Source organism: Prinia subflava, chromosome 12 (genome assembly GCF_021018805.1).
Source record: "Prinia subflava isolate CZ2003 ecotype Zambia chromosome 12, Cam_Psub_1.2, whole genome shotgun sequence".
Classification (NCBI taxonomy): Eukaryota; Metazoa; Chordata; class Aves; order Passeriformes; family Cisticolidae; genus Prinia; species Prinia subflava.
In genome coordinates this window covers 20,770,669-20,787,888 of record NC_086258.1, presented here as the reverse complement: position 1 = coordinate 20,787,888, position 17,220 = coordinate 20,770,669, and the positions used below count along the sequence as shown (strand labels likewise).

General features: G+C 47.9%; 1 protein-coding gene across 1 annotated transcript in view; it reads right to left on the bottom strand.

Moving 5' to 3' along the window:
• MAP2K4 (mitogen-activated protein kinase kinase 4) overlaps window positions 1–13,451 on the bottom strand; it is a 67,233-nt gene extending 53,782 nt beyond the window's left edge. Inside the window, exon 1 of the mRNA XM_063409181.1 lies at window positions 13,229–13,451. Coding sequence (XP_063265251.1) covers window positions 13,229–13,316 — 88 coding nt within the window. The 5' untranslated portion in view covers window positions 13,317–13,451. The remainder of the gene's footprint in view (window positions 1–13,228) is intronic.
• Window positions 13,452–17,220: the final 3,769 nt, after the last annotated feature.

The following is a 17,220-nucleotide window of genomic DNA, read 5'->3' as shown; positions in this document are numbered from 1 at the left end:
TGGTATAAAGTCTGACACAAAAGCAAGCCATTGTCCTTAATAAATATTAATTAACCTTCTTGGGCTGCCATAGTTCATATGAACCATGGGGTGCCAGCTGTTCCCAGCGAGTCCAGTCTCACCTGCATTAACACAGCTCCATCACACAGGCAGCAGCAGGTCACTGCTCCCTTGTGCCCACAGGCCACTTCTCTCTGTCCAGACACCTCCACGCAACAGCTCCCTGGGGAAGATGCTTCCCCTCCAGCTCTTTTCACAGCTCAGTCACTGTCCTCTCTGTAAAGGTCTATAAATCTACCTCAATTCCTACCACAGAGCTGCAGCTCGTAAAAGAAGTTTGAAAGTCCAGCTTCCAACACCAAGTTTCCTAAATATCTGAATATCCTGAGCTAATAGAAAGCTATTAAAGAATAAATAGGTGCTTTCCAACCCTGTCTTAGGGGAGTAATTCTGACACACAGGCTCACTCTGTGCTGGAACACCGAAGCACAGCTCCTTCTCAGCTCTTCCAAGACAGAAAAACAGGCTGTGAAATGCAATGGACAACAAAGGATTTTCTATATACGGTATCTCAGAAGCAACGTCTCTGAACAGCAGTCACAAAATACACTGAGATAAAACCCAAAGACACCAACTGTTTAAAAAAAATTAGCAATTATCTCTTCAGATATTAGAATTGCTGCAGCAAATTCACATATGGAGTAAAAACAAAAAAAATCTTCATGTAAATTGAAAGAAATGCTAAGGTACAAGGTTTCTACAGTTCAGATTTATATTTTAAAAAAAGAAAACAACCAAAAACTGAAACAAACAATGCTAAACTGAAACAGATCATGCTACCCTTATGTCACAGGCAAAGCAGAAGGCACAAATCTACCTCAACAATTGATGACCTTTCAAGAAGTCTTAGTTGAGTTCTTGCTGCACCAGCACTGTGAGAAACAGTGGCTCTCTCAGGAGCAGGAATGGTATATCTGGTTAGTTGCAAGAAAAAGCAATTTCTCAGTACCAATATTGATAAAAAAGCAAGGATAATGCTAAAAAAACAGGCATAGCTTTGTCTCTTTGTGCTCTTGCACAGAAGCTTATCCGAAAGCCTAAAGTAAGAGACCATTTCTCATTCATTCACTCAAAGGAGAGCATCAGAATTAAGAATCTGCTTTTATCTTTCAACGTTTACTCTAAAATCATAAATAAAATTGGTTTTTTCGAACAAACTTTAGGCTGCACTGCATTGAATACAGAGCAGTCCCATCATCAGGATCCAGGGACAAACACTGGCATCTGGCAGGAAAGGAGTAGACCAGTGTACTACTGTATGAAGTAACAAACTTTAAGACTGAAGAGATTGTTTTGTTCCCAGAAAGCTGAAGGTCTGGAGTAACTCTGCCCATATTAAACAATATTTTAAACCAGATGGTCCAGCTGCTCATGCCCAAGCAATTCCCATGGAAGCCCACCTCTCCAGCACTGCCACCACAGCGAAAGACCAGACTTGGCTGAGCACAGCATGCCACACTTTCATCAAAAACACTGGCCCAGAGTAGGGGAAGATGCTTACAGAGTGGCTTTTTGTGAAATTCCCCAACAGATGCTGCTAATGACAGTTCACCTGTACAACAGCAACCTGGGCAAGCAGCATTGCCTGCAGCACCTCTTTACCTTGCCAGCAGCCAGGCCAGACTCACAGAATCCCAAACAGTTTGACTGGAAGAGACTTTGAAGCCCATCTCATTCCACCCCCTGCCATGGGCAGGGACACATCCCATTATCCCAGATTGCTCCAAGCTCCATCCAGCCTGGCCTTGGACTTCCAGGGATCCAGGGGCAGCCACAGCTGCTCTGGGCAGCCTGTGCTAGGGCGTCATCATCCTCACAGAGAATAATTTCTTCCCAAGCAAAGAATGTCCTCCTAAACACACAGAGATCACACCAGTTAACCACACTACAGACCACGGTACAGATCCATTGCTTGATACAAGGGGCAGGTCATGGCAAAGCTCCCACTCTCTGAGCAGTGACAAGGACCCAACCCAGCAGCACTTGGAAGAGGCAGGTGTGATCCAGCAGGCTCTGGGATGCAGGCACTACAGCAATGTCCATGAGGAATTTAGCACCACTGCACTCTCAGGAAGCAGCAACCTTGCTGTTTACCCTTTTACTACGGTAAATAACTAGGGGCAAACGCAAAATTTCACTGCTAAAGAAATAAGCGCCATGAAATCTCTCAATAAAAATTCCCCAAGTGCACTGGATTTTGAAAGTCTGTGTAAAAAAGCTCTAGTGGTGTGCAGAGGGCAGGCGGGCCCTCAGTCCGGAAGGAGCCTGACAGTCTGCCCAGCTAATCCCCGCGGTCTCACGCTGGGTAACAGAAGGCTGTTGCAAAAATATCAGCCAGTAGCCCCAACTGAGATCCAGCTATCTTCTTCCCTTGCCCTTGTCCCCATTAACTCGTTCTCCCTCCAAGCTTCCAGGAAAAGGAATGTGTGCACCAGCCCTGCATACAAACTGACTATCCCACACAAAAGCACCAAGAGTCCCCTCCTGGCACCACAAAGAAGTTTTCCACCTTTGCGGCCACCCGTGTGTGGCCTGTGGCCAGAGCTGCTGCCTGCCTGGCCCACGCTCACCTCAGAGCAAACTGACCCACAATGTCTTGGTTTGTGGTGCTGCAACTTCTCCATTGCAGCAGGGCTCCCCAGATTTTGCTGAGAAGGTGGGAGCTGCACGACCTTGTATCGATGCAAGAGTCATCTCTGCTTGTGCTGCTGCCCTCAGAGGCATCTGAAAAGGAGGGAAGCTGAGGTATATCAGCCTGGCCTTGCTGCCTATGTTTGCTGCTCCATACAAGACCATCAGCAAATTCCAGAGACAATGGGAACTCCAAAGATACCGCAAATAACATCCCATCAGTGGGAACAGAGCACCCCTAAGCTGGAAAGGGGAGAGGAGGCTGGTGCCTTGCCTAGCACAAGGCACACCAGGGCAGGAATACCATCACACCCTAAAACACCTCTGAGACACAGGCATTACAGAGGGAGCAGTACATGCATGTTGAAGGTGCCAGATCAACAGCTACACAGGTGCCATGAAATCACCAAGGTGTGGCAATAGAAAGAATAAATCAGCTAGTGACTGAAATTGTCTACTGAAAGCCAAGACTCTTAACTGTTTTTAAAGAGGAGTTTGAGATGCTTGTGTATGAGGTTGAAAAGTGTAACTAGTGGAGACAAACTATTAAACTTATTAAAATTTTACTTCTCTTTTCAAAGAGATTTCCAAAGGTTTTTGCATTTCTTTGAGTCCTAACATGGACCAGATCATATCAAACCCACAGTCATTTAAAACAACTGCCATACTTGGGACTGAATCATCAAGGTTGGAAAAGCAAGTCACTTTTCCCTGGCATGAGTCAATGCTCCTGTTGGGCAGTAAAGCAGTAGCAGCTCCTGACAGCTTGTATGGAGATAACCCAAACTTCTCCTTTACCAGCTAAGCTGCCATGGAGCGACCTGTGCCAGCTGCTAAACCCACAACTCTCGAGCAGAATGTCTGAAGGGACAGGAAGATGATGACCCCAGTTTTATTACACCCTCCATTTCTGCATTGCTCAACAGCAAGGACATCAAGCTGTTGAAGAAGGTTGTCACAGAGCATTATCTGTGTTTGCTTCGGGTCTCAAGGAGTCAGGACATGCCAGCACAGGATTATTCTGAGAACACTGTTCAGCAGTCAGAGCTCTGCTGCTGAAGTCAGAGTATCATTTAGCTCTGAGAGGGAAACCCTACACAAAAGTTCCCAGAAAGCTGCTATTTACTACGTGGGAACAACACTGTGGACAAGTGGCTCCTGGACTGTGTCCCAGGTACTGTGAGAGCAGCACAGTGCCCTGGTCAGGGTTCCTACTGCCAGTTCAGTTCCAGGCTCCCATTCAAGTCAGCCCTTACTAAGGCCTGTCTGTATTAAAGCAAATTACCAGACCTAGAAACATTGCAGGGCTTCATTGAAATAAACTGTGTATTCACAGATTCTCAATTTCCCGTATTTGTGTAGGGCAGAAATAAAGCAGCCATACTGACAAATCAGAATGGGAATTTCTTCAACCCACAGAAGATTCCAAATCATGGCCCTGATGGGAAGCCAGCTAAGCCTTCACACAGAACCCTCCAGACAGACACACATGGGCATAGGACACCAGCTCCCACCACTCCTGTCTCAATCTTTGCCACTTCCACACTTGCTGAGAAGATCCTTCTCCCATTTGCTCAGCTGAAGTCCTCATCAGCAGGATCAGCAGGGATGAAACCACAGAAACAGGCCAGAGAGAAAATTTTCGTTTTTAGCCCCACGGGCATCTAGCACTGATACACAGTGGCAAAGCTTAACCCATAAGAAGCCTATCTGGCTATGTATGATGCTGGCATAACCAGCTGGGCACATAAACTCAGGCTATTACTCCAATTCTTCTCAAAAAGAAATAAATTAACTAAAAATATTTTTTCAAATAGATTTTGCATCTCCAGGAGAATGCTGGCAGGCTTGTTCAGATATTCCACAACATGTGGCTCCAGTGCAGAAAGAACTCATCTGCCAAGCTGCTGCCTATAGCAGCACATTATCTAAATCTTTTTGCATCCAATCCTTTCTTCTTCCAACAGAAGTCTGAGCTCATTCACAACTCCTTTGTGTAAACTTGCATACTAACTTACACCTTAGTGTCACACTTTCTAGTGACAACAGCTGGGCTGAAAAAAGCTGACCTCTTCCCCAAATCACAAAGCAAACCAGCTCTAAAAGCTGACATGCAAATACCGCACTTTCAACACACTGATTCTTGCAGCTACCCCAAGGCAAAGAGGACCTTGAAGGCCAGCACTATACAGAGCCGTTCTGACCATCCTCCCCCTTCCTACAACTGCCCATGCAGGTTTCTGAATGGGACAAGAGGAAACAAGAGGATATCAAAAGTAGGATGAAGTTTCCAGAGTCTGGCATGAGACCAAGTCCTGAACTGACAGTGTTTAGGAGAGGAACTGGTCTTTACAGGAAAACTCGGACATGGTCCCACTGCTCCCCAGAAGAGATTTCCAAACGCAATGCTTTCATCTTAGGCCACAACCCCTCCCAGGTCAAACAACATAGCCATATGTTTTTAAAGGAAACTGTTTTATCTCTGTCCACAAACCTCTTCAAAGTGCAAACACTTTGCTTTCTGGTCCAAAAGCAAAGCAATAGCTAATTCACTCAGAGACCCACTTCCAGAGAATCAGGTCCAAAGCAAACCACACAACCCTTTTGGTCCACAGAAAAAAAAATAAGCCTAGACAAAAACAGATAAAGGATGAACTCCCATTCAGCTCAGCTGTCTGCTCCCAACAGCTGTCCTCCTTATGCCACAGGGCATCTCCTGAAGCACCTCAGAAAGATCAGATAAATTATTCAAAACACAGACTAATTCCTGGCGCTTGGACTCTTTGCTCCAGGACCAGCAGAGCTGTCTGCTTCCTGGAGGGCTCGCCCTGCCTCCAGCAAAGGGCAAACACCAAGGCTTTGATTTGCAGAAGAGGAAATCAATTTAGCAACTAATAAATACACAATTTGTGCAATACATATACTCCCATCTCCCTTGATGGTCATACAGAAGTTAATGGGCCATGCCCACTAAACACTACAATTGTACCATCCATGTGCACGAAGTTCAGCTCACCTGAGAGGAGAAACAGGAGAGAGATGGGCAGTGATAGTTGGCAACATCGTGTTGTATTTCCTAACAGCAATAGCAGAGATCTCACCACTGAGGGTACAGCCTGAGGTGTCAAGGTCATACATTTTGGAAGATGCTCTGCAGCATCACATGATACTCCTGATGCAAATCCAGGCCAATGATACCTCACATGCCCTGCAAAGGATCTGTGCAGGCATGGAGCAGACACCAGACAGGGCTGCAGAGAGCTCCACTGGGACCGTGTTTAAACAAACCTATGACATCTCACAGAAATCACGTTTGCACCTTTCCACCTAACCACGAGGAGACACAGATATGTTACACCTGCATGAACTGCAGGACTAATCTTGAAGAAACAGCCACCTAAGCAGACCAGGAAATGCACATCATGGGGAGCTTCAAAACCTAAAAACATCCCCTCAAACACAAGCAAACCCAGTAAGATTACAGATGATCATAAGAACCAGACTAATGTAACATAAAATAAAAGTAGAATGAGACATTTAGCACCAAAGTCAGCACCACAGCCCGTCCAGAACACCAGCTTCAAAATGCAAATGTTCAGGTTGACAAAGCTTCACTGCTGAGGCTGTGGCAGCTCAAGTGCTGAGGCAGAGCAACTCTCCCTTCCCTCCTTATCATTATTTACAAAAGTACTTGGCTGCCAAAGTTTATCAGTCTTTTACATCCTTTGGCTTAAAACACATCCCTACTGTCCTCTGGGTGCTCTGAGTTTACTGTATTAAATCACAGGAATTAGTTCAAGTCTCTCCTACTGCAAATCTCCCTGCAGTCTATCCTTCCCTGCAGTATCAGGGTCTCAGCAAAAAGGCCAATTCATTCAGACATCGCTCCAGAGAGGGAAGACAGGTCCTGAGCTGGGACCACTCATGAGGCAAAGTGACAAACGTGGTCCGAAATGGGAAATGCCAACAAGGTGAACAAACAGATGGGCTGTGTCTGTTAAAGGCACATGTATGCAAAAGGTGCATCCTGCAGTCAGTTCAATGCTGGCAGCACAGAAACAGCTCTTCAAGCAGCTGCCACAGGAGGTGTCACCTGCAGTGGCAGTTTCCCAAGCATCTCATATACAGTTTACATAAATCCACCTAGCAAACCTCAGCAAGAGACCTGTAGCAGAGATAACTTGTCCAACAACTCAGCAGCAGTACAAAGAGGTGGGTGGGGGTAGAAAACAGGGTGCAGAGTCACAGCAAAAAATATTTTGTCTTGTTCAGACACTAACATAACTATGAGTAAAAACCAAAGCTCCAAGGCTGCACAAATTCTTCCTGCAATCCTGACCCACGAGAATGAGATGAAACCCACTCCCTGCATTTCACACTTTATGAACAACAGCTTAACCCCTCGGAACCTTCAGGATAACTCTGAGCACTTTCCTTCTCACTGATTTTGATAATCAAGTATTTCAATATTTTGACAGCTAAGTCAATGCCAGCTGCGAGGGGTGAGCCTCACACTCATGTTCCAGACATCCTCCAAACCAGAGGGACAACAAACATGCAATAGCTGTTCCGTTCTCAGCCCAGCAGAGACACAGTATTCAAGTTATCTATGAGCTGAATTGAATAACACAGGTGAACTGCCTCTCTCCAGGGATTTACCATGAGTAACTACTGCATATTAAGTAAACCAGCTGTAGTAACACACCTTTTTGAAAGACATTTTTCTGTGCTCAACAAGCACTGCACTGTCATTTACCCATCGCTCACACATCCCTCCTGCAATCAAACAAATCCACAACATGAAAAGAAACCTGAGTACCCAGAAGACAGACAAAAGCCCTTTGCAGGGAACACCAGCAGCCTGGAATAATGTGGTGGAAGATTCACATTACTGAACGCACTGGCCAAGGGAGCAGCAGCAGAACTGCACAGGGAGAACCAAAAAGCAGAAAGCAACCAAACCGATAAAAAAATGGTTTAAAAATGCAATAACTCCTAGGCAAATAGACTTAAAGACACAGATTCTTTTGAACAAGTGTCATCAGAGGGACTCAGTTTTTCATTGCAGAAGAGATGTTACAGCCCAGCAACCATAAATGACCAGGATCAACAAAAAAATGCCCAAAACATTTGTTCATCTCTCCAAAGCCAGCAGACAACACTGTACAATAATAAAAACAATTCATCCTGACCATAATATCCATGAAAAGGCCCACATCCCAAGGTGGTACTTCTTGAATCATAGTGAAAAGGTTCAACTGCCAGTATCAGGCAGGTTTTCCTCACCCTGCTGCTGCAGCAGAGCAGTGAGCATATTCCTGAGTGGATGCTGCTGTTTTGTACAAGGCAGAAGGTCAAGACACACATGCACATCTAAGGAGGCATTTAAATACAATGAAGCCCATTTTAAATGAGGTACATGAGAGCAGGGAACATCACCACACCTTTCCAACGCTGGTCCAGATCACTGCACTTCAGCTTTTGAGAGGATGCCAGAAGCATCACATCCATTCCGAGATTTTTATAGCTTCTTTATAGACATCACTTCAGTGGAGCCTGGAGATGGATATTTGCTGCCAGTTCCTACCCACAAGGCAGAGGACTACACAAACACCCTGCACAGCTTCCTCCCCTCACACAGCTTTCCTTTTCAGTCTCCACAGGTAGCCTGCTTCCTCCACCAGGAAGCAGACCTCCACATTGTCTTTCACATAAAATCTTATCAAACCTAAATCCAACAGAAGATATCCAGCTTCAAAGCTGCATGATGCTAAAAAGTTACTTATGTGTGTTTGATACATGCAGAGCTTGATGTGGTTACACGAGATTCCTGTAAGCAGTGCTTCACTGCATACACACAAATTTAATTTCAGGGACACCTCAACAACATGAAGTTTGGAAAGTAAACATTTTGGCCCCTTCTGCTTCCTCACAAAACTCATCCTTCTCTTGCAGGGTAATTCTCATTTTGATGGGCAACAGTGTGACTTCCACACCTCCTAGCTTCCTCAAATCAGCATAAAATAACTGAAAAGGCCTCCCAGAGTTTGGGGAGACTAACTAGTACTTTTGGGCTGCCCCTTTACCAGGAAAAGACATATCAAAAACATCAGATGATTAAAAATGAAACAAAATAGCCAAAATGCAAAACCATATACCCACATACCAATACAACCCTACACACAGAAGCTTACACCAAGACTCAAACACAAAGCAGACATAGCCATAAGGCCCATACAGGAATAAACTAGGGGCACAAATTAACTAAAATACACTGATTACTGAAATACACTGATTTGCTCACCACACAACTTTTATCGTTCTTAACAAATGCCAATATGTCCAAGTAGACATACACCCATCAATCTGCCAGAGTCAGCCTGCATTAGCGCTGTCTGCTAAACACACAGGGTAAGAGTGGGGAGGGGAGCAGCTCCAGTCACTCCATGCACTCAACGAGGCAGCAAACAACAGAGGAGGACACAGGACCCACGGCATCTCTGACAAAATTCCCACACCGAGCACCAGTCCAGTCACAGCCATGCCCACAAATGGTTTCAAGCAATATTCTGCTCCTGCCAGTGCTGCCTGCAGGAGCCATCATTACTCCACTGACACAGGGCACATTACACAGCCACACAAATTCACCTGACCGCAGTGACTGGCAAAGTCCATCACAGCACTCACCAATTCTGTAAGCAGTCAAACATCAACAATTCCTGACCTCTCAAAAAGCCTCCCAGCAGCTCTTTTCTGACAGAAAGAGAAAGGTAAGGATACTTTCCTTGTAAATAGGAACTGATCCCCAACTTCAGTAAGCCACTGATGTCATGGCACCCAAGGGTAAGAGAGGGACTCTAGTTCATCTCCTCATACACTCAAACACCTCTTAACAACCTCCCTGTCCAGGTTCCTTGTCTCATACCCACAAAGGACTCTCTCACCAGAGACAGACCTCCTCTGATTTTTTGTTAAAATGGCTGGAGTCAGGTGAAGAGGGCAAAGACATCAATGAGGGAGCAAACAGGACCACACACGTGAAGGGAACTGAGAATCCCAAATTCTGGTTGAACCAGTCAGGATTCCCACCTAACACACCTGAGCCACCTCACCCACTCTGAGAAGACATACGCAGTAGCTCTGCCTTGCTTTTTAAAGACACCAGAACACACCAGGCACTGAGTATTTGGAGAAGTCCCAGTTGCCTCCAGTCTTCCTGAGTGCCCAGTGCATCTGAGCTGATTCCATAACCATCAGTTATAGGTGATTCCAGTTCCTCTTTGGCACTGTAGTTAGGATGAGTGACTCCACAGGTTGTAATTAGAATCAAAATTCCCCCTATGCCTTGGAATAAACTACATTTCTAGATTTCATACCACCATTCTTCAAATTATCATTTTCTAAGTAATGTTAGCAGTAATGACTATTACTAATTTTGGCAATGAGAGAAACACAAAATTGCTCCAATTACAGTTTGGGTGCTGGTTTTTCCTTAAATCATTGTCAAAGGTATCCTACTTCTCACAGAATCTGTTTCCTCCACAAAACATCCAGGACACTAAATATTCAGGACTGTTCCTGAACTTTAACATTACACGTGAGTAAGAACGACAACAACTCTTCACACCAGCAGTCACCAGCATTCAGCCAGACTTCACTGTATATGCAACAGATATTTAAAAAATTATGGAATAGAATCTATTTTAATACTCAGAATTCCAGCTGTCCTTTGTCTCAAAGCTGTGCCTTGAACACAGCACCACAAACTGCACTGGCCAGGAGACTCTTTGGGAAGAAATGAAGCTCCAGTCCTTTGGTGTGGGCAGCTGATCCAGGTAGCCAACAGAAGATACGAAAGTGAAGCTGGGGTATGCAGAATAAGGGTGAATAATAATAAGGTCTAAAGTAACCCCTTGCTTGATCGCCAGGCTTGAGGGCCATGGCTGCACAGCGAGCCTACCACAAGGACAGGGCAGTGCCCCTTCACTTCTGTATTGTCACCTGGAGGACTTTAGCCTGTGTGCATTAAAAATGGCGTAGGATACAGAATCAAAACCAAAACTGGGTGGCCTGCAGAGTCCTTCTGGATCTGCTGCCCTTGCTCTGGACATCAATGTGATGGGCCTCCATTTCTCCAAAGTTTTCTCCCCTGTACTACCATCCTCAAAACTCTTCCCTACCCCCAGGCCCTGATGAATGCCCTGACAGCTGACACTCCTTATAAAACTGCCAGCTTGACACCAAAACAGAAACCCCCTGTGAGGGACTCTCACCTCAGGAGAGCTTGCACAACCACATGGCTTCTGGGCAGGGTCTCCAAAAACAACAGACTGCTGTCCAGGGAAGCACTGCCACAGTCCTTCCACATGGGAATTCCACCCTCTCCCACTCCCACCTCCCTCACAGCAACAGTTGCACAAGCCAGGTCAGAGTGTTTCTGGCTGAAAATTAACTGAGCCAAACTTTTTTTTTTACATATAATTACTTGTTTCCAGCTTAATGACTTCCCTGCTCCACCTTGTCACGCTGTTTAAGCCAATTAAATCAACACTGATGCAGTCCTGCCTACTCTTGTCCCCATCCAGCAATGCATTCCTGCACCTCCCTTGCTCCAGTGCCTACCCAGCCCCACCACGAGCACAAGCTGGGCATCCCACCTGCAGAACGCTCAGGACTTTTGTGGGGTTTCCTTTGTTCAGCTCAGCTTGCCTCGGCATCGGCAGGAACACATGTTGTGGGCAAGGCCAGTGTGCATCTGGAGAGCAGCCAGAGCTGCCCCAGCAGCCTGCACACCACCTGCAGCCACATCCAGCCCCTTTCCATCCCACCCAGGTGCTGTGGCAGCACACGTGCTCCTGGGACAGCTTCTTGCAGGTTCCAGGAACCATCACAGTCACAGCAACCTGCGGCTGCACAGCTCGGCAGGATCCCACACACAGCTCCTCCTGGGACACCTAAACTCACCTGTTACCTGGGGAAAAACCACCAGCACTTGGGCATCATCACACTGGCCCGTGTCCTGAATCCATATTTAAACACTTTAAATCAGCTACAGCAGAACGAACTGCCCTTCCTCCACTGCAGAGAGCACGCAGATGCTACATCACCACAAGCTCACAGGGCAGCACAGGTGCCAGGGTGCAAAACCAACTCTCAGCCTTGGAAGATACAGGTGATTCAGAGGAAAGACTCAAATATGAAAAATGGGTCAGGTCGAAATACAATGGGCAACACTGAGGGTTGTAACTGCACTACAAGAACAAGGCTTGTTCTTATTAAATCACGACTGCTTTGGCATATCATGGTTAAGTTTTTAAACCATGCATTTAACTCACTACATCTGGGATTCGGATTTTTGAAAGACGAATAATGCTGTCTTGACAAGGCCCAAAAGGTACCCAATCCTCCACACAGGGGAAGCTACAAGGAGCCAAATTTCACCTTTTTACTCCAAATATACCAAATTCTTCGGTTTAACCATCAACTCTCTGCCCAAACAATTCCCCACAGTCTCAGCACAGTCCATACCAGCAGGACTGAACAGAGAATATAGCAAATAACTGTGACAAACATTATTTCACAACAGTACCTACACTTCTCTCCCAGAGAGAGCAACCTTTCCTTTTTCCTGGTCCCAAAACAGAGTAAACTGCTTCTTCAATATTACTGTCCCTGTATTTAATTTAAAAATCCAAACAAACCAGCACTGTGCCACCTCAGCCTAATAAGGCCTAAAATGTTTTTCAAGCAGAGAGTATTTTTTAGTGGTCTAACTTTAAAGGAGAAACTCAAAGGGTTTGCTGAGGCCTTTCTGAAAAACAAATATCCACCGTTCTTGCAAGACTGCTCAACCATCAACAAGTGCCGGTGGGAACCAACACGACCCGCTGCAGCACTGTAAATTTCCATCGGAACGGAACGAAACTGAACCGCAAGTTCGTGCTGAACTGATTTTACTTCAGCGTTCGTCTTGAGAAAAGCACACAGCGGAGGCGGAGGGCCGGGGAGACCGCGGCTGGCCGGGGCAGTGCCATCGAGCCGAGCCCCGGCCCGGCCGCCCCGCGGGGCTCCTGCGGGCATGGGCCGCCCCAGCGCACTTGGCCCCGGCCGGGCCCCGGGGATGCTGCTGCAGCCGCGGCCTGCACCGGTCACCCGGAGCGGCCGCAGAGCCGCTCCCCGTCGGGAGAGGCCGGAGCCGCGTCCAGCCCGGCCTTTGTCCCGGCGGCCGGAGCCGAGCTCCGGGCAGGCCCTGCGCCCCGGCAGCCCCGGCGGGCAGGGCCAGGGCCGCGCTTCCTCCCGCCGAGCGCGCCGGGCGCGGCCAGGCCGCCAGCGGGGCAGGCCCGGAGCGGGGCCGCCAGGGCCGGGCCGAGCCGAGCCGGGGCTTCCCGCGGGCAGCGCCGCTCCACAGCCGCGGCCCAGCGCGGGGAGCGCCAGCCGGCAGCGCCCAGGGGTCCCCACGGCCCGGGCAGGACGAGACCTGCGGCGGCTCCGGCCCGGCCCGGCGAGGCCCGGCGCTGCCCGGGCCGGCGGTGCTTACCCTGCATGCTGCTGCTGCTGCTGGCGGCGCCCGGCCCGGGCCCGCTCCCGCTCCCCCCGGAGCCGCCGCTGGGGCTGGGAGTCGCCATTGTGCGCGGAGCGGGAGCAGCGGCGGCGGCGCTGCGCAGGGCCCTCCCCGGCAGGGCAGGACACACGGCCCCGCCGCCCGTCCGCCCCCGGCTGGGGCCGCGAAACCCCTCCCCGCCGGGGCCCCGCGCCTGCGGCACCGCTGCGGCGGGGCGGAGGCGGCGCTGCCTCCCGCGGGGGGACGGGGCATCTCCGGGCCGTCCTTCGGCTCCGCTCCTGCTCCCTCGGGCCGGGGGGCATCGCCCGCAGCCCATCAGGGGACCCGCACCGCGCTCGGCCCCGCTAGCCGCTCAGCCGGCGGCGCCTGGACATCTGCTGTCCTGTCTCACATCCCCTCGGGGGCCGGCGGTCGGCCCGAGCAGCTTTATCGCGTTTCTCATCTTCACCCTAGGGTTAGGACTTCTCCCACACAGGCAGCCCCTTGCAAATTTCTCCCGACTCCCTCGAGACCATAGGGCACAACTCCTTGCCGTGCTTTCCGGGACACCCAGGGCATCACCCTCTTTCTGCCACCATCAGTCTCCCTCTCGTTTTCTTTCTTCTCTTGGCCACTGCTGTTCATGCCAGCTCATTGTTTCTGACCATTCCTCTTAACTCCAGCAAACCCACACTCCTAGTCATTGGGGCAGCACATACTGTGAATTACAGCAGTTTAATTGTTGCCCCAGAGCTGTGAGCCTGCTGCATGACATAGGGGAATCCCTTCACCTAGAGGAGAGAGACTTTGTGTCCTCATCTTTGTAGTAGAAATAATACTGACGCCCCTATGAATGGAGATGGGCTGAGGAAACAGCTGGATGTCCCTCGTATTGCAAGTATGAGGACCATTTCCCTGCTGCTCCATTGCCCAGGTCACCATGGAGGTGGTAATACAGCCCTGAACATACACTGGAATTGCCTCCAGGAACTCCTAACCATCACCCTTTGTACAAGGACAGTGGGGGAAGAGGCTGGGGCATGAGCTGCCTCTCCACCCTGCCTTCATTTTTTCTTCTTTCTCTCCCAGTTCAGCTCACATTGCTTCCTCTTGTGTTATGATAAGAAAAAGATTTTTCTTTCCTCATATGTTTTGAACTTAGGAAGGCATCTTCTTGCATCCTGGAGTCTTCTGGTTTCCCTGCTCAGTTGTGGGGGGGTCAGGGAGATGGGCTGGAATAGTCCCTGGGGCACACAGGGAGCCCAGCCTTCTGTCCCCACACTGCTCTGCAGGGAACAGCTCACACTGCTGAGCTCACCTTTGCCAGGAAGTGGGAGAAGAGCAAAGAACTAGTCCTCACCATCTCCCTGTTTCTGCTCCCAGCTCCTGATAGTCCAGCAAATTCACCTGCCTCCCTGCCAAGGATGCAGCTTTCCTTTGCCTTGGGGAACACCATAACCCCTCTCACACAAACCAAAATCCCAGTTTGCTGCGTTTGAACTTAGGCTGCTGCCCTTCACTGTCCCATCTTGGCCTCTACCGTCTCTGGGGACATCACTCACTTTTCCAAAGCTCCTTCCAGTCTGGCTCCTCCACCACTTCTGGTTTGGAGAGGAATGAGAGTCACTTGTACCCAGAGCTCCAACAGAGAACAACCCTTCCTGGGTATGGTTAGTGTGAGCACCATGGGTGGCAACCATCGGTGCCAGCACCTGGAGGAGCCTGTAACGAAGCCCAGGGACACACCAGGTAAAGGTGTGCCCTTATCCTCTCCTCCCATATTCTCATATTGAACATCTCATTGCAGCAACACTGCAGTGATGTAGCTTAGGTGGGAACCAAAGTAAGAGCTTTAGCTAAAACCGGCTGCCAGGTGATTAAGTGAAGAGTGGTTTATATATACATACACATGTACATACACACACACGGCTTCTTCCATTTTTTTTTCAAAATGCTCCAAAGCCAGCTGATGGCGAATAAACCACTTGCTCTTACAGCAAACTGGTCTTAAATGTTGGGAGTTAAACTTCTTTGGGAAGGCAGGGGCAGAGGGTGCAGTTTGAGTCCTGACACAGAAAACATTCCCTTCCCTAGTTCCACATCTTTTCTTTCTCTCCCCTGTTTTGATTAAGCCTTCTTTTCTGCATTAACCCCTGAGGGCAGGTCCAGGGCTGGCACCTTGGCTTTCATGCAGAAACCCAGTGCCTACTGGCAAACACTGGCACAAGTTGACTTCCACTTCTGCTGTGTGCCACCTACATGTGGTTTGCCTACAATTCGCTAAAGTTATACTTTTCTCTCACTGCAAATCTGGGAGGATCAACAATACCTGTTCTGACATGTTTGTGAAACCTTTCCTTAAAGACCTCTGGTGATGGGGATTGTGCCATTCCTTAGAAATCTGTTCTGGCACACATCCTAACATCATCCAAAAGCCTAACTTCAGGGTGTTTTGGTGGAGGTTTTTGTGGTTTTTTTTTTAATTTCAAATTCTTTATATCCTGCCCTGTTCACTATGGCCATAACCTTCTTCAAAATGACCCCTTGGGCACTTGCTGATGTGCAATGATGAACTGCAATGTTTCCCCTCTTGCCCTTGCCTCAGCTTTCACTTCTACATATTACATCAATTCATTTCCTTCAGCATTTCTTCCTGTTTTCTGTGCCTCCCAGCTTCCTCACTGACCTCCTTTGATGTTTTCTCTGTCCATCTGCATTATCTGAAGTACAGCATCCCTAGGTAGGCACACTACTCCAGCTTGCCTTGGAGGCTACAGCTCACATGCTCCAGGATGGCGTTTGCCTTTTGTGGGGTTTTGTTCGTTTTTGTTTTGCTTGTTTGTTTTTTGGCTTGGTTTGGGTTTTTTCTGAAAACTGCATCCACCCAGTTCCCTCACCTGAACCTGTGTTGTTCACTGCTCATAAAAGTAATGCTGGAAGTTGTACTTGTTGAATATTGCCCTGTAGATTGCAGGCCATTTCTCCATCTAGTGCTGAATCCTGTTGTCTTTGCTGTCCTCAACAGCCTGGAGTAATTAGCAGGTTTAATAAGGCAGTCATGGATGTTAATCATCCAGGCAGTTAACTGAAGTAATTAAAAAGATCTGGCATCAGAATGAATGCAAAAATCCTCTGAATATGTCCTTCCATTTTGACAAACACTGATAATTAGCACTTGAGGTACAAGGATCTCACTAGTTTTACGCTCACCATGCCCTTATATCTTCTTATGAAGGGGTCAGGACAGCCAATATTAAAAACCTTCCTGAAGTCAACATATGTGACATCTGTTACTACTTATTACTTTATTCCTAAAACATTATGCCACACCAGGACATGAGAGTGATTTGTCAGCATTTTTTCCTGATGTGCCCTTTTCTCTGCAACCAGGACATCATCCACCCTTTATTCTACTATTGTAGATAGTAGAATACTATGTACTATTTACATCATGCTTGGTTTTTATACTTTCCAATTATGTTATATACATTTATTTTCATATAACTCTACATGAGCACAGCTATTATTTTGGTAGTCACTGGCCATCCCCACCAAGATGTTTATTGAGTTCAGTTAGTCCATGACTGCTGTATCTAGAGCAGTCCATACTCATTGTTCATGGTAGCTATGACACAGAGTAGCATTGTCATGACCAATATTACATATGAAATTCAACATTACAGACTGTTCTCACCAAAAAATCAAATTCCCTTGATGTACATATCATTTTTCCTTATCCCTTTGCATTACTCACCTGGTGCACCGAGGTTTTTAAGCAAAAACAATTCCAGGGATGGGGTTGCCTTTGCTTCAGAAATGTGTCCTCTGAAGTTGGTCAGTCAGGGAACATGGGGCTGCTCCCATCCTCAGGAAGGTGGGCCCCATCCTTCCCTGCTCCTGGCACCTGACCCACCAATCAAGGCAACTAAACCCAGAGCCCTTTTGGCAATATCAGCTGTGCATTCATGCATTTATCTCCAGATGTCCCT